The sequence below is a fragment of the Opisthocomus hoazin genome, chromosome W (genome assembly GCF_030867145.1).
Source record: "Opisthocomus hoazin isolate bOpiHoa1 chromosome W, bOpiHoa1.hap1, whole genome shotgun sequence".
Classification (NCBI taxonomy): Eukaryota; Metazoa; Chordata; class Aves; order Opisthocomiformes; family Opisthocomidae; genus Opisthocomus; species Opisthocomus hoazin.
In genome coordinates this window covers 20,833,608-20,860,690 of record NC_134453.1, presented here as the reverse complement: position 1 = coordinate 20,860,690, position 27,083 = coordinate 20,833,608, and the positions used below count along the sequence as shown (strand labels likewise).

At 50.3% G+C, this 27,083-nt stretch overlaps 1 protein-coding gene across 1 annotated transcript; it reads left to right on the top strand.

The window, feature by feature from the left end:
- The first annotated feature begins 705 nt into the window (after positions 1-705).
- On the top strand, positions 706-18,991 carry LOC104335608 (RNA-binding E3 ubiquitin-protein ligase MEX3C). Its single transcript, XM_075446622.1, has 2 exons — positions 706-1,466; positions 15,841-18,991. The coding sequence occupies exons 1-2, from the start codon at positions 851-853 to the stop codon at positions 17,058-17,060; spliced, it is 1,836 nt and encodes a 611-aa protein (XP_075302737.1). The 5' UTR covers positions 706-850; the 3' UTR covers positions 17,061-18,991.
- The last annotated feature ends 8,092 nt before the right edge of the window (positions 18,992-27,083 follow it).

The following is a 27,083-nucleotide window of genomic DNA, read 5'->3' as shown; positions in this document are numbered from 1 at the left end:
TTCCCTTGACCGTACCTAGAACAACCTCGCTCCTGAAGGCCGCGGCTGAAGACTATTTCCTCGCTCGGATTTGTGGGGGGCCATGTCGCCCTCTGCCCCGGGTGAAACGGGGGCTGGCGGCCTTCGTTCCCCCTTCACCTCAGAGCCAAGAAGCCCTTTCGCATTTCTGACTCGCGATCCCATTTTTGGACAACTTTCTTCACGTTTCGCCTGGAAATTTCCACCTGGGACTCGAACAGGCCTACGCCGAGGGGCTGCTAGGAAACACCGCGCAGCTCTGACCGGCGCGGCCTGCTCCGCCGAGGAGCCTTCGCCTCAGGGGGGGGAGCGCGCGAGGCAGCACGGGGGAAGGCCGGCACCCACCAAAGGCCTCGGGCGTGGCTTTAACCTTTTGCCGGGCTCGCACCCGCTTCACCACGGCGGGGGGGAGGGACGACGACTTCGGGCCAGGCCGGGCCGGCCGGGTTCGGTCCTTCCCCGGCTCCACCACGGAGCCCGGACCGACCCCGGTCTCCCCGCGGAGCCGTCACCCACCTCCCTCGCGCGCCCGCCCCCTCAGGCCCACCACCCCACCCACCCCTGGCCCTGCCCAAGAACCGGCTCCACCGCCCAATGGCGAGCGCGGCCAGTGCGGGGCGGGGCCAGGCGGAGAGGGAGGAGTCGGCGCGGCCCTGCTCCTCCCTCCCACCGCCGTCGCCCGCGGTCGCCGCTGCCGCCGAGGGGAGCCGCCATGGGCCAAAAGGCGCGCTGAGGAGCGCGGTCCCAGCGCTCAGGCCATGCTTGGTGTCCGCCGCGCCATGGCGGCCCCGCGCCGGTAGGTTCGGCCTGGCCCGGCCGAACCTCCCCCGCCATGCCGAGCGGCAGCGCCTCCTCCTCCTCCTCCTCCCCTGCTGCCGCCGAGCCGCCGCGCCTCCCTCCTCCTCCTCCTCCTCCTCCTCCTCCTCCTCCTCCTCCTCCTCCTCCTCCCCCCCCCACCACCACCCCCCCCCCGCCGCCGCTGCTGCTGCTCCTCCAGCAGCGCCTCGCCGGCCTCGGCCTCCGCCACCGCGGCCTGCCCGACCCCCCCGGGGAGCCGGGGCCTGGCGGGGCGGAGGAGGAGGCGGTGGAGGGGGACGAGGGAGACCTGGAGCTGGAGGAGGAGCTGCCGGCGGGGGAGGACGAGGAGGAGGAGGACGCGGCCGCGCTGCTGCTGCTCTCCTCGCCCTCCTCGCCCTCCCGGGCGCTCCCGCTGCTGCCGGCGCTGGGCTCCGTCCTGCTCTCGCCCTCCTTCGATGCGCGGGAGGCAGCGGCGGCTGATCCTCAGGGCGTGATGGCGGTGATGCTGGCCTACGGCAGCGGCGGGGGGGATGGGGCGGCAGGCCTCAACGGCGACCCGGCGGCTCTGTTCCGCCGAAAGAGCGTCAACACCACCGAGTGCGTGCCTGTGCCCAGCTCCGAGCATGTGGCCGAGATCGTGGGTCGCCAGGGTGAGTGGGGGCGGCGGGGGGGGGGGGGGGGGAAGGACACTGAGGGGAGCCGTGGCCTGGCCTGGGCCCACCGCCCTTCCTCCGCGGGCCGGCGGCAGGGCCGCTCCCCGAGCACCCCGGGGGTGCCGGCTGGAGGAGCCCCTCGCCTCGGGCCTGGCTTCGGGACACCTCCCACCCCCCCGGGGCCTACCTCCCCGGCTTCCCCGGTGGGGTCGGGGTGCTGGCTCCGGCCCTGCTACGGGCTCCAGCCCTGCCATTCTGCCAACCCTGCTCCAGAGGCTGAGAGCGAATGCAGGGTCAGCTCAGATTATCGATAATTTTTAGTGTATAGCCCGCCTGTGTTGGCCCAGGCGTTGGGCTTCAGTGCCACTCGGCCCGTGGTCTTCGCTGAGAAGCCGCCTTTCGCCATAGGAGCTCTGGAGCAGAGCCCTCTAACAGGGCTTTCCCTTGCCTTGCGGAGCAGGACATGGCCTGATGCTGCTCCTACAGCTTTCCGTCATGCTTGCCGAGACAAAGTGTGACCTCGGGAGCCGGCGAGATGGAGAAAGGATCCACGCGCAGGGCCTCTGCCATGTGAAAGCCCTCATCTTTCTTTCGGCTCGGGTCCCGGCTTCCTGTTGATTGCTGTGGCTGCGCACCGTGGGTCCCTGTTACGTCATTAGGATAAGATCATATCGGTGATGTCACGCTCACCGTCGGCCTTTTGTGTGGTCTCGTGGGAGTGGGGCATGGAAGGGTTGGAAAGATGACGTTTCACGACAGCTTCCTGGCAGTGAACCTGATTTTTAAGAGCACTTTTCATATATTGAGAGGAGCGCTGAGCAGCACCAAGTGTAGGTGTGGAAATGCGGACAATGAAGTTGCCACTCTCTTCCTCTTCCCTTTCTGTGTTATTCTTTACGGGCTTGGGGGTGGTGTGTCTCGTTTGCTGATCGGCTCCAATAACGAGTGGTTATGCTGTCTGGTCTTTGCGTCAATGTGGCTTTTGTTTCTTTTTCTTTTTTTCTGGAGTATGGAAGAGATGGTAATATCAGTCTAAACGAACGTGGTACTAAAGAAATGCCCACCGAGCACCGATGCTTAGGCAGACTTTTATTTTCTCTTTCTACGTTTTATTTTAGGATTTGAGCAGTCAAGGGTGGGTTTTTGCTGGGTGTGTCAAAGGAGAACCGAAGGCCGTGCTGCAGACATTGGCAGGTAGCTTCCGCTGATGCAGACAAGTCTGTTCTGCTCAAGCCGAAAATATCTTTTCCAAGAAACAGTGTTTGGATGTCTTAAGACTTTGCTCCTGTGTCATTGGGGATGGCGGGCAGGGGGAGGTGGAAAACAGAACTGAAAATGGTTATTGCTACAGTCCTCTAAAAGAGAAATACGAACTATTGGGCTTCGAGGACCGATTAGGCTGCCTTGTTTGTTCTCCACCAGATCAGGATTGTTCTCTGTAATAGATTTTTCAGTACTTTGAGTCACTTAAAAAAGAGATAATGGAGTTTGCATAAAAATAGGATCATTGTTCCCGAGGAGTTCGTTTGCTGCTTCTGCTTTTATTTCTTATCTGATGCCAGCTGTTTGGCTCGTGATAAAATATTTAGGCTCGGTGGGGAGGGATTGTATCATAAAAAGAATTAGAGCTACAAAAGAGGAAGGAGTGGAAGGAGAACTAAAAAAGAAAGAATGTTACCAAATATGCTTGCATGAAAGCTTTGCATAAGGAGGTCCTTCAGAATTCTCATTCAAGGGAGACTTATGCTTAGAGACCGGCTTACGCAAGTTGTGTGAGTTCTGCTAAATATTTGTCAAATTTCTTAGAAATACTAGTCCCTGCATCTCCTTTTATGGCCCTGAGCTGCGCCGGCTCATCGTACGGGCTAGAGGCTCTGGCTCTCTCCTCCACCTGCTTTCCGTGTGCCTGTGCTCTAGCAAAGCGTCAGCAGCTTGGTCTGCCTCGAGCACGGCTGGCTGGAGCTGCATCCTCTGCCGATTGCTCTGCTCTTGCCAAAAATGAAGATGCTGTATGTTCCCTTCCAAGCACACACCGTGACCAGCTGCTTGCATTACCTTGGATGAATTCAGTTCAAATTTTATGCCAGACTCCTCTCTGTGCTATAATACTTTAATATCCAATTATGTAAGGGTGATGCAATTGGAATGTTACTTCTGATGGCTTTTTCATGAAGATTAAGTTTGTGTTCTTGCTGTTGCTGTCTTCGTGAGGTATAAAAAAAAATCTGAAATGTCTGCAGCCCAACAATATCAGCTCTGAAATACCAGGAATGCCGAGTTTGATCTCGGCTTTGCTGGAGGCCTCACTGCTGTGTCTGAAAGCATGTTTGTTGTAAGTCCTAACCCCCTAACTGAAAAAGTAAGGATAACTGGAATTCACAGAGTGGCAGGGGTTGGAAGGGACCTCTGTGGACCAACCCCCCTGCCAAAGCAGGGTCATCTACAGCAGGCTGCACAGGACTGCGTCCAGGTGGGTCTTGAATATCTCCAGAGAAGGAGACTCCACAACCTCCCTGGGCAGCCTGTTCCAGTGCTCCGTCACCCTCAGAGGGAAGAAGTTCTTCCTCATGTTCAGCTGGAACTTCCTCTGCTTCGGTTTGTGCCCGTTGCCCCTTGTCCTGTCACTGGGCACCACTGGAAAGAGTCTGGCCCCGTCCTCCTGACACCCACCCTTGAGATATTTAGAGGCATTTCTAAGGTCCCCTCTCAGCCTTCTCTTCTCCAAGCTAAACAAGGCCAGCTCCCTCAGCCTTTCCTCGTAGGAGAGATGCTCTAGTCTCCTCCTCATCCTTGTAGCCCTCCGCTGTATTCCACGGTATTCTTTATCCAAATTTAATTTTCTGCACAGAGCAAGAGAACTTCCAGGCACTGTTTGCTCAACTGAAGGAGCCCCTGATTCCTAAGAGAGCTGTAAACAAGCAAAAACATTACGGCACTTGCATTTCCCATTTTTCAGTTATGTGCAAGTTTCTGGAATAAATATAGCACTTGAGGCAGTGAAGTGGTGCTCCCACAGCCCTGCGCTCGGTCGCTGGGTTGGAGGTTCCCACATGGGCGGCTGCGCTTACCTAGTCTGTGCTGGTGGCTGTGCACAGATGTGGGGTGTCGCAGCTACGGAAGCTGCGGAGGGCCTGAAATGTTACCTCATGGCCGATGGCTTTCCTGGGAGGCTGCTGGCTTACTGTGACAGTAGTTTAACGTGTTGCTGCTGGCAGCATTTATATCACTTGAAAAGGCTCAAGTAAGATTTTCTTTTGATGAATAGTAGGAATAGTAGGTGCTCCTTCTTTAAAAAAGAAGTCCGGTAGTACTTCTGAAACCTGGCTGGGTTTTGTGCTTTTCTGTTGTTAGTTTTTTTAAAATCTCAACAGTTCTCAACAGTTTCCTATTCCCCTCGCCCCCCAGAAATGAAGCTGACGGGCACTGGTTGGGGTAGTGTAATAGAATTCTTTGTAGTCTTTGAAGTGGAAGAATCTCAAAGGTGAACAACAAAGGAGAAGATATTTGTATCCTTTTATTCTTGTCAGGGCCTATGACTGGGAGCCAGGAAAACTAGATTCCATTCGTGGCGTTGTACAGGCTTTCTGTATGAATTTGAACTAGCTGTTGGATCCAGCCTGCGGTAAGTTGGCCAATCATTGTGCCGGTCAGAAAAGTGGCTTCCTGTGCTGTCAGTACCTAAAAATCCCCTGTACACAAAGTTACATTGGTTTAAAAAAGTAAAATAAAGTTGAAGAAAGCGCTGTTGAGAAGTGGTAACAAGAAAGCTGCGTGGCTGAGGAGGTGACTTTGCCTGAGAAAAGCTGGCCTAGGGCATATACTCAAAATGTAGGATGTATCCAGACTTAAAACAACTTCTGGAGATCTAACAAGGAGGGTTTCAGTTTAATCTCTAAATCGTGTGAAGGACTTTTACAAGTCTGCTGTGGATCATCTGAAAACTGGTTGGTACACGTAAAGCTGGTGATGGTGACCGTCTGTGGCAATCCTGCCATGGTCTGGTGGGCCTTGAGGAGGGTTTAACAAGCGTAGCTGGAGTCTTCAGTGCCCCCTGCTACTTTCTTTGAGCTAAAAAAGAGCACGTATAAACACTAAAAGCTCTTCTGAATAATGCAGAAAGAGAGGTGGTGTCTGAAGGCATGAACAGAAAACCTGAAAGATGCTGGAAGGGACAGAACTCTGTCCTGTAGAGAGATGCTTCATCCTCGAGTGTGTTCACCGTCTTCAGATCAGGATTGTCGGAATATATTTGCTAATGCATTCCAGCGTTGTGATTATCCAAGTAATGTGATTTTTTCCAAGCGTTTAAATCCTTGATAAAGCTGACAATAGTAGGTTTTCTCCCTAAGACATCCCTCAGGTTGGAGCTACTGAACTCTATAGCCTGGTGCTTCGCTTTCTTCAGGCAGAATAGTTCAGATGATGGCTGCAGAACTTGAAACGGGCAGGGCAGTCTCCAAACCCCAGTTGAGTAAGAGGAGGAGGGATGATATCATCCCATTTCACTGATTAAATCGATAATGACAAATCTGCTTTGCATGAGACGGCCTTGCAACTGAAATAACATTTTTGTGCATATTTAATGGTCTTGGACTCCTTTTTTGCTCTTTTCTTTTTGAATGTGGGCTCTTGAGCAAAAGATTACTTTGCTTAAAATAGTCCTGTAGCTTGAAACAAAAAAGAATTGTTCTGATAAGTTGGTAGCTGATAACTATCTGGCATAGCTGAACAGCCAAATAAAAACAACAGCTATCGCTTTTGGGGAGTGGAAACAGTGCTAAAACAATCCTGGAGCAAACGCTTGTGTTAGCTGCGTACAGTCCATAGATGTCATGTGGTAGGATATTTATAGTGCTTTCAAAAAGAACTGTACCTCTGGTTTTATGTCTGGATGTGATGACAGCGTTACTGAATTACTGATGAGACTTACGTAGCCTTGACTGGTTATTAATTGCTGGCCTGTAAGAAGCAGCCAGCCATAAGCAGAGTTAACTAGTCTGAATTGCAGATTGGGTTTTTTAGAACTGGATGCTGAAGATTTCAGCTCTCAAGAAGAGGTTTGATTTGCATGACTGAAGTCATCACAGTTCTCTCTGGCAGTTGATTGCCACAGACAACAAAGAGCACAGGTTCAGCTAACTTAAATTTTAAGTGAAAGCTGGAAAGGCAGTTACACTTCAGATTTTTTTTTTTCTGCATCTTCTACATCAAGCAGGTTATTAAGTGCTGTATTAAATGGTTCATTCTAAAGACTGAAAGGAAACTTGAGCTGTTTGTTGAAATCCAATAGAAAGGCTATTTTTCTGAGAAGCTGAAGTCATGTCATTTTTAGAGCCTGGAACTCCAGGAACTGAAAGACGTGAGCATACCGTGGCCTGGCGCAGCCTGAAATTGCCGCTGAAGTTTGTGGCCTGTTCCTCTGGGTGCCGTGTAACAAAAATCAGTTCAGTTCTGCTGTTTGTCATGTGTGCCGCGCAAAGCTCCAACTCGGGTTGCAAAGTGTGGCAGAAGGGTGCAGGTTCTCCAGCTGGGATCGTAAATTCTGTCATAAATGCTGCTCTTGTCTGGCTCGTTGGGTGGGAAGTACACCAAACACAGCGCGCTTGAGAGGTTTTTCTCTTTGTGTAGTCTGCCAGAAATTCTGTATATTTTAACATGTGAATACTTGCATAAGTAAGTTTTTTGATGAAGCTGAAATGAAAACAATAAAAATCTGGCGACCTAAAACGCTAATTCCTAATCCTCTGATCCTTTTGTTTTTATTCTAAAATTGCTGTTCTGAGAGAGTATGGTTTTTTGAAGTTTACAAAAGACACATACACAAGAAATCCTGATTAATGGGCTTCCGAACTGCAGTGGGTTGACCTGTCTGTGGCATGAGAAAGCGCACCTTTTTTTTTTTTTTTTTTTTTATGAAGCTGTTAGCGAAGTGAGCAGATGTTACGTGTTTCCCTGTCTTAGCCCCTGTTACCTTCTCTTCCAGTACACTGTGGTCTGAATTTCTGGAAGAGAAACTTTGTTCTAAACAAAGTGTTGGATAGCTCAAAGATCTTAAGTTTGTTTTTGATGCAGTACCTCCACCCCACAGAGCCAATTCCCTGTTGCAGGCAAAAAATTTAACAGGGATGGGGCTGCAAACTTGCTGCAAGAAAAAAAAGAAAAGGTTGCTAAGCACTAGAACATTTTTATTTAAACAAAAAGAAAAGGCCAAAAAGCTCTAAATCAAGCATTTGTTTCCAGTTTGGGTTACTCTTTAAGAATGTCTTCCTTTTCTCTCTCTTTCAGGTATTCCTTAAAGTTCATGAGCTCTTGCCAGCGTCTGAGGTCTCAGTTTCCCTCGGTGGTGTGAGTCAGTAGTTCTGCGGTCTGCACAGAGTTCTCTGCTGCTCCTTTGAACAAAGACACAGTATCTCTTGCTTCATACCTTCTAGTTCCTTTTACATTTGACAATACACTGTGCGATTTTGGGTATGAAAAGACAGGTCTTGCAGCATTTTTGAATTGGGGGGTTTGGTGTAGGTGAAGATCACGTGGGGTTTTTGTAGTCTTCCTCTTACTGGCCATCTTGGCATGCTGCGTGGCGTGTTGAATCGTGGTCCCTTTTAATACCCTCCTTGTGCAGGTCGGCTTTCCCACCAGTGTGGCTCTCACCGATCCGTTTCGTTCCCTAGATCAATGTTCTCAATCAAAACATCTTTTTCCTGTAGCTATTTTACTTCTTGGATGTTCCCCGTCTCTTACAACTATTGCTTTTCCACTACTGGATCTTTCTAATTTTGCTCAGCGGCTGCTACCTTAGTCCTGGTGCTGCAGTAGTGCGAGTAATTAATACTACAAGTTGCTGCCCTCTGGCTCTTGCTGTGTGTAGCTTGTTTACTGAGTTGCCATCTGTCTTGGGAATTGGAGTATTCCTCCGCCAGTGAGACTGTGGATTTGATAGATGGTCCCAGCCTGACACATGGACAGACACAGTGTGCAGGCTGACTACTTCATTTTGTATTGGATTGATGTATAAATTGATTGATAAATTGATACATACCCAAGAAATCTTTAATAAAGAGTTTGTGCATGGTTTTTAACCAGGGCTTTTGTTTTCCAGATGAGGGAAATGTCCCCAGGAGCTTGTGAACAGCCTTCCCTTGGGAAGCTTTCTCAGCATCATCAAGGGCTCTGAAAGCTCCTCTCCTTTCCCCATCCCTTAGCTTGGCAACAGTAGGGCCAAACAAAGCCCTCCTCCCTGTGGTCTGGCACAGCCAAACACTTGACCATGGTTCTTGGTTAAGGTGCTGGAGATCTCCCGGTTGTCCTCCTTGCTGGCACCTTGGTAAGCCCGGGCCTGTGGGCCTGGTGCGCTCAGCTTCAAGGGCTGGTCTGGAAAGTCTCTTGTCTAAAAACCCTCCTGTAGTTCCAGCTGGATGATGACAAGTAGGAAAGTCATGTATCATCTGAGCATTCATACATGTGAAAAACACAAAGCGGTGGTCAGTTGCTTCTCAGAAATGGGTAAGCGCAGTGGAATTATAATGGGAGCGGTCTCGGTCGCTATATATAGTGTGCATCGTATTGAAATGTTCCGCAGGCAGGCATGGGGGCTTGGTAACTGCAGTGTAACTAAAAGCCTTTGATTGCGGTGGGAAGCTAATGAGGGGGTCAGGAGGCAGGGAAAAATGTCTTTGATAGAAAGTGCTCTAATTTTTCTTTTTCTTGAAAGACTTGTATGCCATTTTGCCTTCTCTTGGAATAACTTTAGCAGAGTGGCTATCAGTTGAGTTTTCTTTCTCCTCTACGCTACTCCCTAATTTACCTACTTGTAGCATTGCTTATTGTAGTGTCATTATAGTTAGAAGTGAAAGATGGTTATTACCCGTGTACAGCACTTCTGAGGTACAGTCGGTGTCCGAAACCGTTCATATAGCCACGCTCCGGGGCAGAGAGCCAGAACTTTGTTCCCAAGTTTTGGGTTGTAATGGTATCACTATCACATTTTGGATCGTAAATTTGAAAAGGAGCTCTGCGTGGTGGGTTCTCATTATGCAGCATCCCTACGGTGATAAATGGAGAACTGAATCTAAAAAAACACAGCCTGATGAAGGGTGGGAGCACGTACTAGCGCTGGGAAAAGCCCTTGCTGGGGGACATCAATCTCACAACTCTACGCGTGTGTCTCAAGTGGCCACCTCCAAGGAACCGCAGCTCGGGTGCCACCAGGGAGGAGGATGCTGGGGTTTGTGTGAACGAAGCAGCTGTTGCTTAAAATCTGCGTACATCCATGTCCCTGTTGAAGCAGTTTACCTGCTCTCTTCTGCTTTAGGGGCTGTCGTCTTCTGTTTCCAAACCTGCCAGCAACCTGCCCCGGGAGCTGGAGCAAATCCCAGCTGCAGGCTGCGCCCGTCTCTTGCTGTATTCGTATTTTAGCTCTCTGGTGTGTTATCATGTCTCATTGTCACACAGGAGCCCTAATCTCACCGACTAATTAACCCGAATAGCGATCAGACTGTTACCTGTGCTACAGAATGCTAATGGGGAGTGGTTAAAGCTGTTGGTGGCTGATGTGCTCCTGTCTTTGGGATGGATGCTGTGCCCTGTGGTGAGGTATCTCTCTGCTTACCTCTGGCTGCAGAGAAAGCTGCATAAAAACAAATAAAAACTTGCCTTCAGAAAATTCTGTTTGATAATTATTACCCAAGTTTAGGCTGTCTCTTAAAATTGTTTTAAAAAAAAATTAGAAGCAATGTTTTTCCAGTCTTTATTCTTCAAATCCAAATGCCGGAGGGGTGATCAGTAGCTGCCTGGGTATGTAGATCTAGGTTTTTGCATGCATCAGCATCTTTTGCAAGTGTAGAGAAATTACTTTCTTCATCTTCCTTGCATCAGCTAACTTTATTCAACAGCCAGTTGGAAAAAAATTGTCATGAGTTGAAATGTTCCAGTCCAGGCATTAAAACAAGGTGTGAGATGAATTAATTGATCTTAGGTGAAAAAGGTGATAGTAACCAGTCGGTCTATCAACTGACCAGACCACAGGTAGTGTTTCATGCGACTTTAATAACCCGGTGGAGTGCCAGAAATGTCCTGGTCTTAATTTTCTCATGTAGCCAGCCTGCTGAAGGAGGTTTGATCATGAAACAATTTAGGATTTCATTTTCTGTCCCAGCGTAGCTTCATCTCTGCTTAATAAATGGGGCATATGTTGGTTTTCGACTGTATAATCACAAACTGGATAGATATTTTTAGCCATGTCACAACTGGGAGGAAGTGCTCTATGTTTAAGCAAAAGAATGCAGCCTGTACCACCAGTGGGAATGAACAGCTCTGCTGAAAAATATATAGAGCTGTCATTCTTAATAAAGTAGATTAATTTGTCTTTGTTAATCAGGTGGGCAGTGCTAGGCTCTGCAGACCCAGCAGCCGTTGGCCTTATGGTACCTCCAGTGCTTGTTGCTTCATTACCTTAGCTGCAGGACTTCTCGCTTTCCAATTAAAAGCTGGTGGCAACCTAGCTATGAAATCAGGGCTGTGCCAGCCTGACGGACTTTGCCTTTAAAGCTGTATCCGTCCACAACAGCTGCAACAAAACAAATCCCTGCGCAGTCCCCTCTCTCCTTGGCGTGCCCAGTGATGCCGTGCCATCCCTGCGGGTCTGCAGGGACTTCCCAGACCCTGCCCTCACTTTCCAGGCAAGGACTTAGCTTGCGTTGGCTCTACTAGCAGCTCACAGTTCCAGGTTGAGGAAGGTCAACTATGAATAGGTCACTATTCCGTCACCACTTCCTTACCTGGTGTCGGCGTATTATGACATTGGTGGTCAGAGTGCTAAAGACTGCATGCGGAGGGGAGGCTGTGACGCGGTATCGCCTTTCATCAGATAATGGCAGAGCTGCTGAAAAATACATTCCTGTGAACTCCGGCTTTGTCTTGAGCTGCTGACAAGCTGTGGGGGCCAGTCTGCGAGATCCCTGCTCTGCCTGCCGTTGCTGCGGGGCCGAGCTGGGGGATGCCAGGTTTGGTCAGGGCTCCTGCGTGAGAGGTGGGTTGCTGCGAATGCAGCTTCACCCTGCTCGCTGCTCTCACAGCCCCGGCAGTGCTGGTGTCTTCCCACTGGATTTGCGTGTCCAGATTGCTGCAGGAGGTTCTCCAGTTTGGATCCTCTTAGCTAGGTACCCATCGGAAGCAGGGAAGGAGAACAAACTGGTTATTGTCATTTGATTGTGGTTCACAGGAGCTGAATTTTTACCTGCCGTAACTTCCAGGCTTCTATTCAGATAAACTATTTTTTCCCCAGTTTTTTTTCCCCCAAAGCCATATGTCGTTGGGGAGGCAAGGTTAAACAGACACAGCGGTAAGAAGGTTTGGGTTCCCGTGTGCGCCCGAAGCCCGGTTTCACAGTGCGTGGCGGGAGCCGCAGGAGGACGGTGGGTACAAGGTGCGTGTCCCTGCTTTGACAGGCTGCGTTCCCCATGCGGCAAAGGGATCCTCATCTGTAAATCAACCCTTATCCCATTCCCAGTGTCTGGCATTGCGGTGAGCTCAGAAGAAAGAAGCTGAGGGAAGGTGCTGTTTCTCACGGCTGTGCAGAGGAGGAGTCCATGGGATGCTTTTTTGGGCGGTTCTCGGTTGGCGTGGTGCGAGGCAGGCACACACAGCGTTCACACTGTGGTCGCTTGGCTCCGTCAGGGAGTTTCCTTCGTGGAACGAATGGCCTGAGATGGGGTTTGCTGTATCTCATCCTGTTAGTGATGATGAAAGGTGAAAGTCGGAGTGAAGGCTGAGCTGGCTGTGGCTGTGTGGCGGGCGAGGACTGCGGGTGCTGTGGCTGCTACACTTAACTGCCACTTGAAGGGGAAAAATAAAATGATATGTCTTCCTATCACCTCTTTTTAATAAGGAAATACTTGATCATTTAAAATTGGTAGTGTATGAGGTAATTCCTTCAGAGCTAGTCTTAAGTTTCTTGGGGGGTATGATGTTCCTAGCGTGTTCTAAATGTTCAGTCAAATAATCCTCTTGAGGGAAAAACAGGGAGGAGACTTGAGAAGAATGATGCAGATCAGCCGGCACAGGGTGAGCGTTGCCTCCAGAGCTCCGTATGGGCTCGGCTCCTTGTCGGGTGCCTGGGCAGGCAAGTACTAAATCTTTGCCTAAATGAAAGCAAAACTATAAAGGGTTTTGCTTGAACTACGGCAGTATGTACTGACGGCTGAGCGCTGCTTAGGAATGCTGATACTGCTCAACCCAGTACGGTAACTTATATTGAATGGGCTTCTGTTATCATACCAAAAGGAAAATTACTTCGAAAGGTTTGATTAAATTGAATTTCCAGTCTAGAAGTCCCTTCTTCAGGCTTTTTTATCTCTGTACTTCAAAATCTTGGCTGTAGCCATCTGATGATTTATTACAAAAGTATGGGTCGGTGTATTTTTTTTTTTCCCCTTTGTCTTTCTATGTCTAAGCTCAGGAGATTGGGGAAACTTCTTGATTCATCCTTCGTCCGCATGATTTCATAGCTGCCTGACCTCATGTCACCGTGGCCGCGGCGCCTCTGGATGCTGTGAGTCGTCGGAGAGGGGATGGGATCAGCCGTGCTTCCTATCATCGCCTTGGTAGTGACTAACGGAGGAGGGTGGGAAACCAGAGCAGCTGAGTAAAAGCAAATAGGAAGATCATCCTGCTGGGGTGGTGTCATGGGCTACTGACCTCGAGGTTTGATGTGACTGACTGCCGTGGGGTTTTCCAGCGCTCCTTGCAGCCAAAACCCAGCGGGTGTTGACTGACTCACTTGGAAATGTTGAGTTTTGTGTCTGGTGACTTTCTTCAGTTCTTTCGAACTTTTCGGATAAAGTTAGAGAGTTGGCCTTGACGGTCTGTGGAGTCAGCTTTCCACTGAAGCCAGCTTTCCGAGGTTTAAAAGTCTCGTGCTGTCGCTGCAGGGAGTTAAGGCAGCGCTCAGCCTCTGCTTTTGAGGTGTGTGAGCCGTACCTTAAAAACAAAAGCTCTGCCCACCTTGGTCTGTCCCGTTCTGCAGCCTGACGAGCAGAGACGAGAAGGCTTTTCTCTGCACCGGAGTGGTTTGGAAATATGGCTCTGGCAAAGCAATCTCTGCGAGTTTGCAGCTGAAAATGGGGAATGGAGCTGAAGAACTTGATTTGAGTTTCTAAAATATCAGGACAATCCTGTCTAAAATGTAAACTGTAAGAATCGGTAAGGCACTTTGCAATCCAGAATGAACTGTGGTGTATAATAAAGAATTATATAGCTATTTATATATGTGTGTCTCGTGCTAGATGCTCCTAGTATTCCTCAAATGCTGCCTCTAATTTTTAGGAAATAGGGCTATATACTAGGGTAGAATGGAGTGAATGAAAGTAATCTGTGTAAACTGGAGAACAATTGATACTCATTGGGAGACTGCTTTTGGTTTTAGGGGCTCCAGTAAGGAGGATTTGATTGGGGTGAAAACTTCAGTGGCACAGTTTCGGGGACCCTTGTGGGTTGAAGGTTTGAGCTCCATCGGTTGGGAGTGACCGTGAGGGCGTGGGAAGCAGAGTGGGCGAGCAGCTTTACTTCCAGGGAGAACTGCAGAGAGATGGAGGGAGGGAAGACGAATTGCCCTGGTGAGGTGCTGCGGTCTGTTAGGAGCAGGGAAACGGCACGGCTTCAGAGGATGCTTTGCTGCTTCTGTAAGGCACCTCGTGCCTGTGGCTTCCCTTTTTGAGCTGGGAGAGCACTGGTGCCCTGCTCGGTGGGCCAACCGCAGTGGGAGGTTGAGGGCTTACAGGGTTTGTCCTCTCCTGCAGATTCTTGCTCTTCTTGCTGAGCGCGGCTCTTAGGTCCGCGTCCCCTCCTCCACGCAGATCTGTCTGTGCCTCGCTCCTTCCCTTGCCGGGAGCGCTCCCGTGCTCCTCCGTGCGTGTTCTGGTGGAGGTAGGGTCTCCAAGAGCCCACCAAGCTGTTGAAGATAATGAACTTCCTCTCCAGCTGTGTCCTGGAAACAAAGGGCTGTTGTGTTCAGCCTTTGTCCTTGCTCTGCGCAGGGGCCCTGCGAGAAGAGGCTCTTCCTTCCCTCTATTCCAAGCAGCATCTGCATTTTTGCCTTTTATTATTTTATCTGTTAGTAGGTAGTCCTGAATAAAGTGCATCTTCGAGTGGCTTTCTAACTGTAAAATTGTTATTGCTAGGGGTACCTCAGGTGCAAGGGACGGACGAAACACTATTTTGAGAGACTAATTTGTGTACGAGATGCTTAAAGCAAATGAGGAAAACGGGAACGAATTTCACTCCGCGAGTGAAACAATGCTTAAAACACTTGGTCTGCAAATGTCACTTCCCGTTGTTTTGAGATGAGGTTTGCTATAAAATGACTTTTGGCGTGACATGCTTTTGACTTGGTTTTAATGCAGGTGAAATTCGGTTACGGCCAAATCCAGTTGGACTGTCTCGCGTGTCGCGGGCCTGCCTGTCTTGCTCCACTTCACTCTGCCTGCTTTTCTGGCCCTGCGATGGGTAAAAGGTGCTTCCATATGCACAGTGCCGAAACGCCTTAAGCGTTCTAGGAGAGAGCTTGCTGCCAGTGTGTCCTGGCAAACTGTCATTCAGTCCCCAAAAGTCAAAGACAAATGCTCCATTAACTTTCTGCTTCTCTTTCAGGCTATATTTACCCAGTTAGAGAGAGAAATTCCACGTAGGCATGTAACATTACATCGTAAGCCTTCTTTGCGTGCAGCAAACTGCTTGAACTCCTACTTGACAGTGCAAGGAGTGGCTCCTTCATCCCACGGGGACAAGGAAGGTTTAAATAACACTTATCGATAATGGGAAGCTAGTGGCGAGTTCTCAGTAAATCAATTTTATCTATATCCTAGGCAGGTTGCGATACAGACCCTTCTCTCGCTTGTAAATGTTTCACTTGCTTTTAGGTCGTGGTTGTCAGCGAAAGGCGAATGTGTCGGCAGGCTTAAGTGTGTGTGTGAGCCTTTACTCCTTTTGCAGAATCTTAGAAATACCCAATCAATGGGAAAAAAAAAACATAAACTCACCAATATTTATGGGCTAGTTGTGAACATGGCTGTCGTAGAGGAAAAAGCCATTCACGTTTATTGCCTGTCTGATAGCAATGGAGCAGATGATGGGCTGAAACGGCCCCAGAAACGTTGCTAAAATAGTTTGTGGCTGTCAGTGTCAGAGGTCCGTTTGGGAATAACAGCTAGAAGTTGTTAGCGCTTTCTCTAGTGTGGCCTGCAGAGATAAAAACAGCTGCTTCTGGTTTCACCCTACAGTTTCTTGAAACTCTCAAAACAGCTTAAAATAGATGGCTTTCTTGTGGCTTTCTAAACTTAGACATCTTGCTAGACTCCCATGTGTTTCCTTCAAACAGGTTGCAAAATAAAAGCACTAAGGGCCAAGACAAATACCTACATTAAGACGCCTGTTCGCGGAGAAGAACCCATCTTTGTTGTCACTGGACGAAAAGAGGACGTAGCCATGGCCAAAAGGGAAATTCTCTCAGCTGCTGAGCACTTCTCCATGATCAGAGCATCGCGCAACAAGAACGGCCCTGCCCTGGGAGGCTTGACATGTACCCCCAACCTGCCGGGTCAGACGACAGTCCAAGTCAGGGTGCCTTACCGTGTTGTTGGGCTTGTGGTTGGACCCAAGGGAGCTACAATCAAAAGAATTCAGCAGCAGACCCACACCTACATAGTCACTCCCAGCAGAGACAAGGAGCCTGTCTTCGAAGTTACGGGAATGCCCGAGAACGTCGACCGCGCGCGTGAGGAGATCGAGATGCACATCGCCATGCGGACTGGGAACTACATCGAGCTGAACGAAGAGAACGATTTCCACTACAATGGTACGGATGTGAGCTTTGAAGGAGGCCCTCTCGGCTCCGCGTGGCTGGCTTCTAATCCTGTCCCTTCTAGCCGCTCCAGGATGATTTCTAATTATAGAAACGATAGCTCCAGCTCCTTGGGAAGTGGCTCCACAGATTCCTATTTTGGAAGCAATAGATTGGCTGACTTCAGCCCAACGAGTCCGTTCAGCACAGGCAACTTCTGGTTTGGAGAAACGCTGCCTTCGGTGGGCACGGAAGACCTCGCCGTCGACTCTCCTGCGTACGACTCCTTACCAGCTCCTTCCCAAACCATTTGGACCCCTTTTGAACCCGTCGACCCTCTTTCTGGCTTTGGTAGCGACCCTGCTAGTACTGCCAAGCCTCAGCGCCGAGGGAGCCAGCCGTCTACTCCCCACCTGTCGCCCATCTTCCCGGAAGGTCTGGATCACCCCTTGGCTCGGAGAGCGAGGAGTGACCCGCCCGGCCACCAAGCTGGCCTTCCCATATACATCCCCGCGTTCTCCAACGGTACCAACAGCTATTCCTCTTCCAACGGCGGCTCCACGTCCAGCTCGCCTCCCGAGTCAAGACGGAAACACGACTGCGTCATCTGCTTTGAGAGCGAAGTCATTGCGGCCCTGGTCCCCTGCGGCCACAATCTCTTCTGCATGGAGTGTGCCAACAAAATCTGCGAAAAGGAAGCGCCGTCATGTCCCGTTTGCCAGACAGCTGTTACTCAGGCAATCCAAATTCACTCTTAAATATACACATAGGTGTTATTATAGATGGACTTTTAAAACTCTGAAAGGCATGGGTGTAATGGTACCCTCTAGTAAACTTCCTAATGAATTCTGACTGTTGAGCTTTCTTGGGATTAGGCTGAAGTTGTTCATAAATTTCTACTTTCTCAAAAGGCTGCTACGGTAACACTAAACCTAGGTGGTCTCTGTCCGGTTCGGCGTGAGCAGATGGTGTGCTCAGCGGAGGGATGTCTGCTGAGATGTTCGTGGCACAGCGAGGGGAAGTTTTCATCAATTACACAATGGGAAAAAAAACCACAAAACCCAACAAATCTGCTGGGCTGTCGACAGGAGCTCTATTAAGCGGTCGAGTTCTGCGTTCTGGCAGCAAGGAACCTCGTCGCCTGACCGCAGAAGTGCTCGCCCACCATGGAGGGCTTGTGGCATTATCCATCAATCAACCAACACTTCCAACGCTGCCTTCTTTACACTGCCAGTTTTGAAAAACAGGTTTGGGGAAATTATTATTTTTGCTTTATGCCTAATTCTTCAGCGTTGTAAACACTTTTTTTTTTTTAAAAAAAAAAAAAAAAAGCAAAGTTTGAGTTATCGAAATGGATGAGGTTATGGGCAGGTTCAGGTAACAAATGACAGGGAGGGGAGAGGAGCTGCCTGCCGCACCTCCGTCGAAGGGCAGCGTGTTCAGAGGATCAGGAGCGTCTTGAGTTGTGAAGTCCTGCCTGCCGCTTTTTCTGAGCACGGCGTGGAAGAGCCTGGCCGGCTTTGTCCCATCACGGCGAGGGCTTTGGGATGCGCGGACTGCGACTGGTGGGGAGGATGCTGACATTCCATTCATTAGTCCGATCAAGCTGTTCTTAAATTACATTTTTAGAGAGTAGATGGTTCCAAAATGTGAAGCATTTTTATGTTCAATCCATATTTGTCTTGCACATGTATAAATGTATATTTTTATTTTTAATAAGGAAAAGGAAAAATAAAGGGGGGGGAGTTGCAGATGTGCCCTTGTGTTATTCACGACAGCAGCTATGACGGTGGCCCTGCAATCAGTTTACTTCATTTCAGAACTGGCTTTCCAATCATAAGGAAAAAAACCAAAAAATGTCTTTGGAATGCGCTTCTTGCATTTCAACCTGTGGATCTTTCTCACTTTTTTTGTTTTTTTTCATCCTCAGTACCTTCCCAAATCTGTACTGGCATCTATGAATACAACAAAACAATAACAACAAAAAAAAAGACACAAAGTGGAGTTCTGGTGGATTTTTCTATTTTTTTTTTTTTTGAAGCATTATTTTCCCAAGACGAGACAAAGCTTTTTTCTCAGTATAACGAAAAGAAATTATATGTGTATTGAACTAGTAAATATACAGAAAATTTTATTTTTTATTTCCACTTGAAGTTACATTTCGTATCAAAGTTTACAAATAACGGTTTTTATTTTATGATTTTCAGTAGAAGAGTTGCCTTGATGGCACGTTACGTACTGCGTACCTTTAACGCTATAATCGCTTGTAGGGTAGTTACATGTCAGTATTGAAACCTAATCTCTAGCTGCAGGCTTGTAGATACGAACAAACGCTCACCCAGCATGTATTTTGTATTTTATTGCATCGTACACTGCAACTAATAAGCCAAGGAATTGACAGACATTAGGTGCGTGTACCATTTCTAGAAACCACAGACTTAAGGATGATAAAACTCTCGATCTAGTTTAGTATTTGCTAATTTTACTACACTTTTTGTTATGTATATGTAGGGAGGTCATAGGGATTATAAATTCAATTTGAGTAAAGTTTAAAAACTATATATTTTATGATAAAGGGCCTTTAACTTATGATGGCCAAAGCACTGATATTATATATTTGCTGTAAAGAGAATAAGAGTTTTATTTTTCTGATATTAAAAGTTACTTAATAAAGACTTGTTTCCATTAACTGGAATGTTTCCCTGTCTTCATGGTTGTCGCTTGGAGCAGCCGAGCAGGCCAGGGCTGGCTGACTCCCCCTCCTTCCACCCACCAAGGGTGGAACTGGTGGGGCTGGGGGACTTTGTGGGCGCAGAACCTTGTTTTCTGTCAGGGGCTGGCTCTTGGCGGTTATTGTGAGGTGAACTCAGTGCAAACATCAACCAGCAGCAGAAGTCAGAGTGGTTTGGGGTGGAAGGGACCTTTGAAGGCTATCTGGTCTACCCCCCCTGCCATGAGCAGGGACATCTTCACCCAGATCAGGTTGCTCAGAGCCCTGTCCAACCTGGCCTGGGATGTTCCCAGGGATGGGACATCTCCCACCTCACTGGACAACCTCTGCCATTGCCTCACCACCCTCAGTGTAAAAGATTTCTTCCTTAGATCCAGCCTAAATCTCCCCTCTTTCAGTTTAAAGCCATCACCCCTTGTCCTATCCCTACAAACCCTTGTCAAAAGTCCCTCTCCAGCTCTCTTGCAGGCCCCTTCAGGCCCTGGCAGGCTGCTCCAAGGTCTCCCCAGAGCCTTCTCCTCTCCAGGCTGAACAGCCCCAGCTCTCCCAGCCTTTCCTCCCAGCAGAGGGGTTCCAGCCCTCAGATCATTGCTATGGCCTTGCTCCCATGGAGCAGCGCAGAAGGATCTGATGTCGGGTTGCAAGGCTCTCTGTTGCCTTTCCTCTTGGTCTGATGGAACTTCTGCCCCATACCTGGCTCAGGGTGCTTTAATGTTCCCTTCCAAGCTCTGCTCACCTTCCCGCCTTGCCATGGGCCGCCTGCTCTTCTCTCCCCTTTCCAGTTGGGTTTTGCTGTAGGTAGGACCTAAGGACAACGCCTTCGCCTGGGCGTTGCAGCGTGCTTGGGTATTTCGGTGGCCTTTGTACAGGTTGCTTCTGGCTCCCCGCTGAAGCATTCCTCTGGATCCCTCCCCGGTTCTCACCAGAGGCAGTGGTTCCCCTCTGGGAAGGAGGTTTGCAGCAGAGCAGAGCCCCTGGGCCACCGATGGGCTCTTCCCTGGGAGGGAGGAGAGTGATGGAGGAGAAGGCATTTGAGGTCTTTCTGGCTTCAGAGGTGTGTGATTACAGATCCTGCACACAGTGCTGCTGGGGAACATTGAAGGGGACCTTTGGTGGGTCTTGATGGTGGGGTACATATGATGGGGTGCTGCTAAGATGTTTTGCTAGAACCTATTTCTGATTATTCTTTTTTTGGGGGGGAAAAAAATGCATAGCTGCACCTCCCTGGCAGTATGCACAACAGCACTGACTCAAATTCCTCCTGCGCGACTAAGGATCTGGGCTGGGGGGGAGGGTGCTTTGCCCCTTCTTCACCAGCGATTCTTCCACCATCCCTGGGGTACGAGGAAGGAGGTGGAGGAGCCGGTGCATCTGCCTGCGGCCCTCAAAGCCACCCCCTTGTAGCTCCTGGCCTCAAACCCAAGCTTTCTCCTTGCTTTCTTCAGGAGGACAGGGGAGGGAGAATATTTCTCCTTCACATTGTAACCCGCTTCTTTCTATGCCAACCGTCTGAAGTCCCAGCCCCTCCAACACATTTTATTTAGCAAAGCTAGCTGCGCTGCAGTTACTTCGGCATTGCAGAAGACAGGCAAGGGGTTAAAAAAAAAACAAACCCTCCGGTTCACAATTTGTTGTAGTGAATTTCTTTTTCAGTGCTCAGGAGCACTTGTGATGGGTGAGTAAACCCACCTGGAATTTTAACTCTTGGTCATGGAGAGGGAAGCACTCGCCACCGGGCATCAGCATGAGTCGGACTGCCCCATGGCCAGCCGGGCTGCTCAGGAGAGCTAAACAATTTGTATTTTTTGTTATTGAAAGAAGCTTTAAGCTTGGTGGGGTTTGTTTTTTCCCCCTCTCAGCCCCTGAAGCTTTCCTGGCCGGGCTTGGCGCTGGCCCGGCAGCCCCTGCAGCGGCTCTCCCCAGGTGGGGAGGGCTCTGGTGAGGCCGGGTGTGCATCGGCGAGGTTGGTTTGGCATCGGCAAGGCTGGCTTGGCATCGGCATCAGCCAGAAAACCCCCTGGGCCCTCCCTCTGGCGGGGCCTCTCCCATCCCTGCCCTCCTGCAACGGCATCTGCCTGGTCTGAAAGCCCAGTCCCTGCCTCTGAGAAACCTCCTCTGGCCCCTTGTCGGGGGAAAAAGGGCTGGGAACCCTCTCCCAGCTGCCAGGGAAGGAAGTGGGGGTTGTTTTCTGCTTCGTGCTGCAGACCTTGCTCACCAGCTGCCATGTGAAGCTCGGGGTGGGAAGTTGTGCCTGGAACAGCTCGTCCCCGTGCTCAGCATCTCCCGTCGGGGCCTGAAGAGCAGCCAGGGTCGGGTTGCTCTGGCTCCACTGTCCGCAGGGTTCAAACCTGCTCCCGGGGATGGGCGGTAACAGCGCAGGAGCTGGCAACAAAATGCTTGAAGTTTAAAAAAAATAAGAAGAAAAATAAATCCCTTTTGTGCTTTGTGCTGTTCTTTGGTTCCTGTGAGCAGGTTTGGGGTTGGAAAGGAGAGTCGGGGGGGGAGGTGGGGGGGGACTCACCCATGGGTGGGCGAGCAAGCTCCTGCCTCGGGCCCAGCGTCCCGGGAAGGAGCTCCCTGCCCACGGGCACCTCCTGATCCCCATCCCACAGCATTCCTGGAGCTGCCGGGACCACCAGGCGCCGGGCCAGCCACCAGCGGGGAGCATTTTGGGTGGCAGTGGCTGTAGGGAATCGCACGAGCTGAGGGCGGCAGGCGACTGCTCCGCAGGATGAAATACGGCACAGGGGTCTTAGGGATGGAGGGGAGGAGGAACGCAAAGCTGCAAAGGCAAAAGTCTGAGCTTTGTGCTCAGAATGCAACGATCTGAGGCGGAGTAATGGGAGGGGGTAGGCTGAGGCTGTGGATTGGGCAGGTCAGGCTGCCTGAAGTCGAGGGAAGAGAGAAATTGGGTCATCAGCCAACCATGTGTCCATAATTCAGGGGGAAAAAAAATATATATATATGAATCAAGTTGAGCGTGGTGGCTGCCCTAGAGCAGCCGGGGAGGATCAGAGAATCACAGAATCGTTTAGGCTGGAGAAGACCCTTGAGATCATCGAGTCCCACCGCTAACCTCACACCGCCTAGTCCACCACTAAACCATGTCCCTAAGCGCCATGTCTCCACAGCTTTTAAATACCTCCAGGGATGGGGACTCCACCGCTTCCCTGGGCAGCCTGCTCCAGTGCTTGGCAAGGTTTTCGGTGAAGATATTTTTCCTAATACCCGATCTAAGCCTCCCCGGCACAACTTGAGGCTGTTTCCTCTCATCCTGTGACTTGGGATGCTCCGTGCCTGCTCCCTTCTCGGGATCTGCTCCACTGCCCTGTGCTAACTGGAGCGCGGTGTTTCGGTGGCACATCCCCGCCTCCTGCCACCACTGCCAGCTGCCCCGGCATCCCCACTCACAGCTGCTGTTCCACCTCTGCCGTCGCCATGCCGGGTGGCCTTGGTCACATCCCTTCACCCCGGGGCAGCCCAAACCTGGGGCGGGTTGGGGTTCCCACCTCCAACTGAGAGAGGGGTTTTGCCGTGGGCGGCAGCGGGGAGCGGGGCCAGGGCTCAGCTGGGCAAACCGGGCAATTTTTTAAAAACCTGAGCGCTGCATCCCCCCCCTGCCCCGCCCCATGTCTCCCCACCCTGGGCAGGCAAGGCGTTAGCGGGGGGGGGGGAAATATCCATTTCTACAATATTCGTGCACGCAGGCCGAGGGTAGATGAAAAAATACAATTGGACTACAGCTTTTTGGTCCCACTTTGGCTTCCCGGCACGGATTTATCCACGTGGTCGTGTTGGGGGAGCTGAATGCACAGCATGACATGCCGGCACAACGTCATAGGGAATGCCGGTGTGTGACCTGATGGCTTTCGCCGGCCAGCAGTCCTAAAAGGGTTGCTGACGGCACTGGGATGCAGAGTCCGGAAAGCTTTCCGGAGAGGTAAGGAGCTAAAGACTGGTTTTAGGTGGTGGCTGACGAGCTTACGAGGGGACCGTGCAATGAAGCAGGGGAGTCTCGGTGGCAGGAAATCCATCTGTGGGGAGAACTTGAGTATTTGATGTTTCTGTGCACCTAGGAAGGTGTTTCAGGGGCAAAAATCACCGTGTGCATGACAGCAACCAGTCTCCCACCTCGGGCCACACGGTGACTCGTGCCTTGGTGCCCTTGGTGCACCCCAGCTGCAGACGGGGTGGGTGCCTGGCAGACCCAGTCCTGCCCAAATGGGCCACCAGGTCTACCAAGAAGAAGGCATTTTCTCCCCATCTCATACTTACAAATCGAGGTCATTTTGGGTTTCTTCCCCCTTTCTCTGAGCACGGGATGCAGTTGCTGGCTGTCCTGGGTTCAGCTGGGATAGGGTTAACTGTCACCAGGAGCTGGTTGGCTGACCCAAACAGCCAATCAAATGGGACGTGTGATGCCATGCTTGGTATTTAAGCAGGGAGCTGGCTGAGGGAGAGGCATTTAGCTACTGAGAAGCAAGCTGAGTCTTGGGTGGTGTGAACACTGTGAGTTGTCTATGGTTTTTATCAGTGTTATTAATTGCTATTTCCTTCTCCCTTTCTGTCAAACTCTTCTCATCCTAACCCATGAGTTTTTGCTTTTTTTTCTTTCTCCTCTCCATCCTACCGGGGAGGGGGAAGGAGTGAGAGAGTCACTGCATGGTTCTTTGTTGCAACTTCAGGCAAAGCCACAGCAGTTCTTGGTGCCCGATGTGGGGCTCGAATGCAATGGCAGTTTTGTACTAAATGCGTCATAGCTATAGTCGTTATTAAGTGGCAAGCTCCTGTGTGGGTTGTGGAATTGATTGCTTGTGTTCTTTATCTCTTTATTTTGCTGAGCTTTGGAGCATGTTGGTATGAATAACGGCTGTGTGCTTTATCCTGGTGTTGGCAGCCTTGCTGTGCTGCAGAAACTATCTTGTGGAGACAATGAGGGAATACATCTCTCTCCCTAGCTGGCATTTCCATGGATGGTTTTATTAGGCAGGTTCCTAGGATGGCTATCACCTCCCGCAGCCTGGGATTTGACACCTGAGGAGGCAAACTGACATGCCACCCAACAGCAGGGTGCCTTGCTTACCCTGATGAAAACCAGCAGCTTCTAGCACTGCACTGGGGTCTGGCCTGCACCTATCAAGCCACAGTTCAGTACCCTCAAAAGACAGTGGCTGAGGCAGGGACCCAGACTGCATCTGAGGACAGTAGAGTTGAGGTAGGGACCCAAACAACTACAGTAATTGCCCCACTAGTGAAGAACAAAAAACAGTGAACAAGGAGAGCAATGGGTCCATATCCTCAATTAGTAAGAGAGGAGGAAGAAAAGGAAAGATTTGATCAAGAAGCTGGCCCTTCAACAAGGGAATTAGAAGGAGAAGTTGGAGAGCTCAAACAAGAGGATTACCTAGTCCCTGACCTCAGCAGAACTTGGAGACATGTGAAAAGATTACAGCTGCCAGCCAGGTGAGTGGATTGCTGCCTGGCTGCTCCAAAGCTGGGGTAATGGGGCTGATAGTCAGCAGCTGGAAGGGGAAGAAGCCCAACAGCTGGGATCCCTTGTTAGAAACTGGGGAATTGAGAGAAGACTTGGAAAAGAGGCAGCAATTTGCAGTCTCTGGAGATGGCTCCTCTCAAGTGTGAGGGCAAGATACCCATTCAAGGAAGATCTTGCAAACTCCCCAGAGAAGTGGACTACTGCAGATGAAGGCATCCAGTACCTGAGAGAATTAGCAGTGCTAGAAGTCATCTGCAGTGATCTTGATGAGGAGGAGGTCTCCAAAGATCCAGAGGATGTCCTGTGTACACAGGCTATGTGGAGGAAGGTGATTCAAGGTGCCCCAGCATCATGTTCTAACAGCTTGGCAGCAATGTATTGCCCAGATATAGATACACTAACTGTGGAAAGCGTGTCTTCTTGGCTCCAAAACTTTGAAGAAAAATCTCTGCACCTCCTTATCCCTATGGGACAGAGTCCCGGATGTTGGGGATGCCCCAAGAAATTGGTCCTCTCCTTGCCTGGTCAGAGGAAAAGGGAGCCCCAGACATATGCCGCATGGTGCACTCTGGTTCTTCCTGTGTGACCAGGGGAAGGATATGAGGAGGTGGGATGGTGAACCCACCTTTAAGCTGGAAGCCTGTGTACGCGGACAGAGAGGGAAGACAGCTGTTAAAGGGCCACCCAAGAACCCTGTCGGCGTAGCTGCTGTTGAGACACAAGAAGGCCATCAGCCATCTCCCAGACACAGAACTGAAATCGCTTCCCTTGATCCTTGTGAGGGGACTTCTGGTCTGCCACCGCAAGGGTCAGACAGTGAATGTTCTGAACAGGAACAGAGGGTCCCTGCCTTCGGCCAGGAGGAGGAAAGGGATGACTGGGTGTACTGGACTGTGTGGCTTTGATGGCCTGGCCCATCAGACCCACAGAAGTATAAGGCTTTGGTACACACTGGTGCGCAGCGTCTGCTGATACCATCAGGGTAGAGGGGCACAGAACCCACCTGGATCTCTGGAGGGACAAGGGGGTGCCAAGAACTGTTTGTACTGGAGGCTGAGGTGGGCTTGATAGGGAACAAGTGGAAAAAGCACCCCATCGTGACCAGCCCAGAGGCCCCTTGTGTTCTTGGCATGGATTACCTCAGGAGAGGGTACTTCAAGGACCCAAAGGGGTACCGATGGGCATCTGGTGTGGCCACTGTGAACACAGAGAAGATCAAACAGCTCTCTACCCTGCCTGGCCTCTCAGAAGATCCCTTTGGTGTGGGATTGCAGTGAGTCAAAGAACAGCAGTTGCCAACTGCTACCAGGACGGTGCACTAGTGGTGATGTCGCACAAACCGAGACTCCTTGGCCCCCATTCATGAGTTGATTCATCAACTGGAGAGCCAAGGAGTCATCAGCAAGACTCGCTCACCTTTTAATAGCCCCATATGGCCAGTGCAAAAGTCTGGTGGAGGTTAATGGTAGACTACTATGGCCTGAATGAAGTGATGCCACCACTGAGTGCTGCTGTACCAGACACGCTAGAGCTTCAGTATGAACCGGAGTCCAAGACAGCCAAGTGGTGTACTACAATTGACATTGCCAATGCATTTTTCTTGATGCCTTTTTGTCAGCAGAGTGCAGGCCACAGTTTGCTTTTACTTGGAAGGGTGTCCAATATGCCTGGAATCGACTGCCCCAGGGGTGGAAACACAGCCCCACCATTTGCCATGGACCAATCCAGACTGCCCTGGAAAAGGGTGATGCCCTTGAACATCTACAGTACATCAATGACGTCATTGTGTGGGGCAATACAGCAGAAGAAGTTTTTGAAAAAGGGGAGAAAATAACTCAAATCCTTCTGAAAGCTGCTTTTGCTATTAAATGAAGTAAGGTCAAGAGACCTGCACAAGAGATCAAATTTATAGGAATAAAATGGCAAGATGGGAGTCACCAGATCCCAATGGATGTGATCACCAGCTGCTCTCAACCCATGAGTTTTTGCCTTTTTCCTTCTGATTCTCCTCCCCATCCCACCGGGGAGGGGGAAGGAGTGAAAGAGTAACTGCGTGGTTCTCTCTTGCAAATTGAGGCAAAACCACAATGCCTACTGAGCTCCGCAGAGACCCAGAGTGGTGGTTGGTATTTTATTCATTTATTGGGAAGAGTTTTGCAGCCTGGTGGACTGCAGGAGTGGGTGGCATAGAGCTCCCATGCACCTTTTAGTGTGGGATGGCCATTGCTCCCTGGCACCCATGGCTTGCAAAGACCTTGCTCTGGTCTCAGATGCTCGCTCCGAGACCACGTTAACTCTTCCACAACACTCAATGTATGTCTGGAAGCTTTAAAGAAATAATTTCCACTGACACAAACACCATGCTGGCCGCTGCGTGGGCTCAATGCTGGCTGCACCCAAGGGGCACCTGGGACCCCAAGACGAGGACACCCCAATGTTGCAGTCCTGCCCCGAGAGCTCTCCTAGCCCCAATGCAGCTTGAGACTGCGGCCAGCAGCTCTGACAGCTGGCCAGACACGGTAAAAAGCTGTCCACTGGATTAAAGAAGCCAAAGAC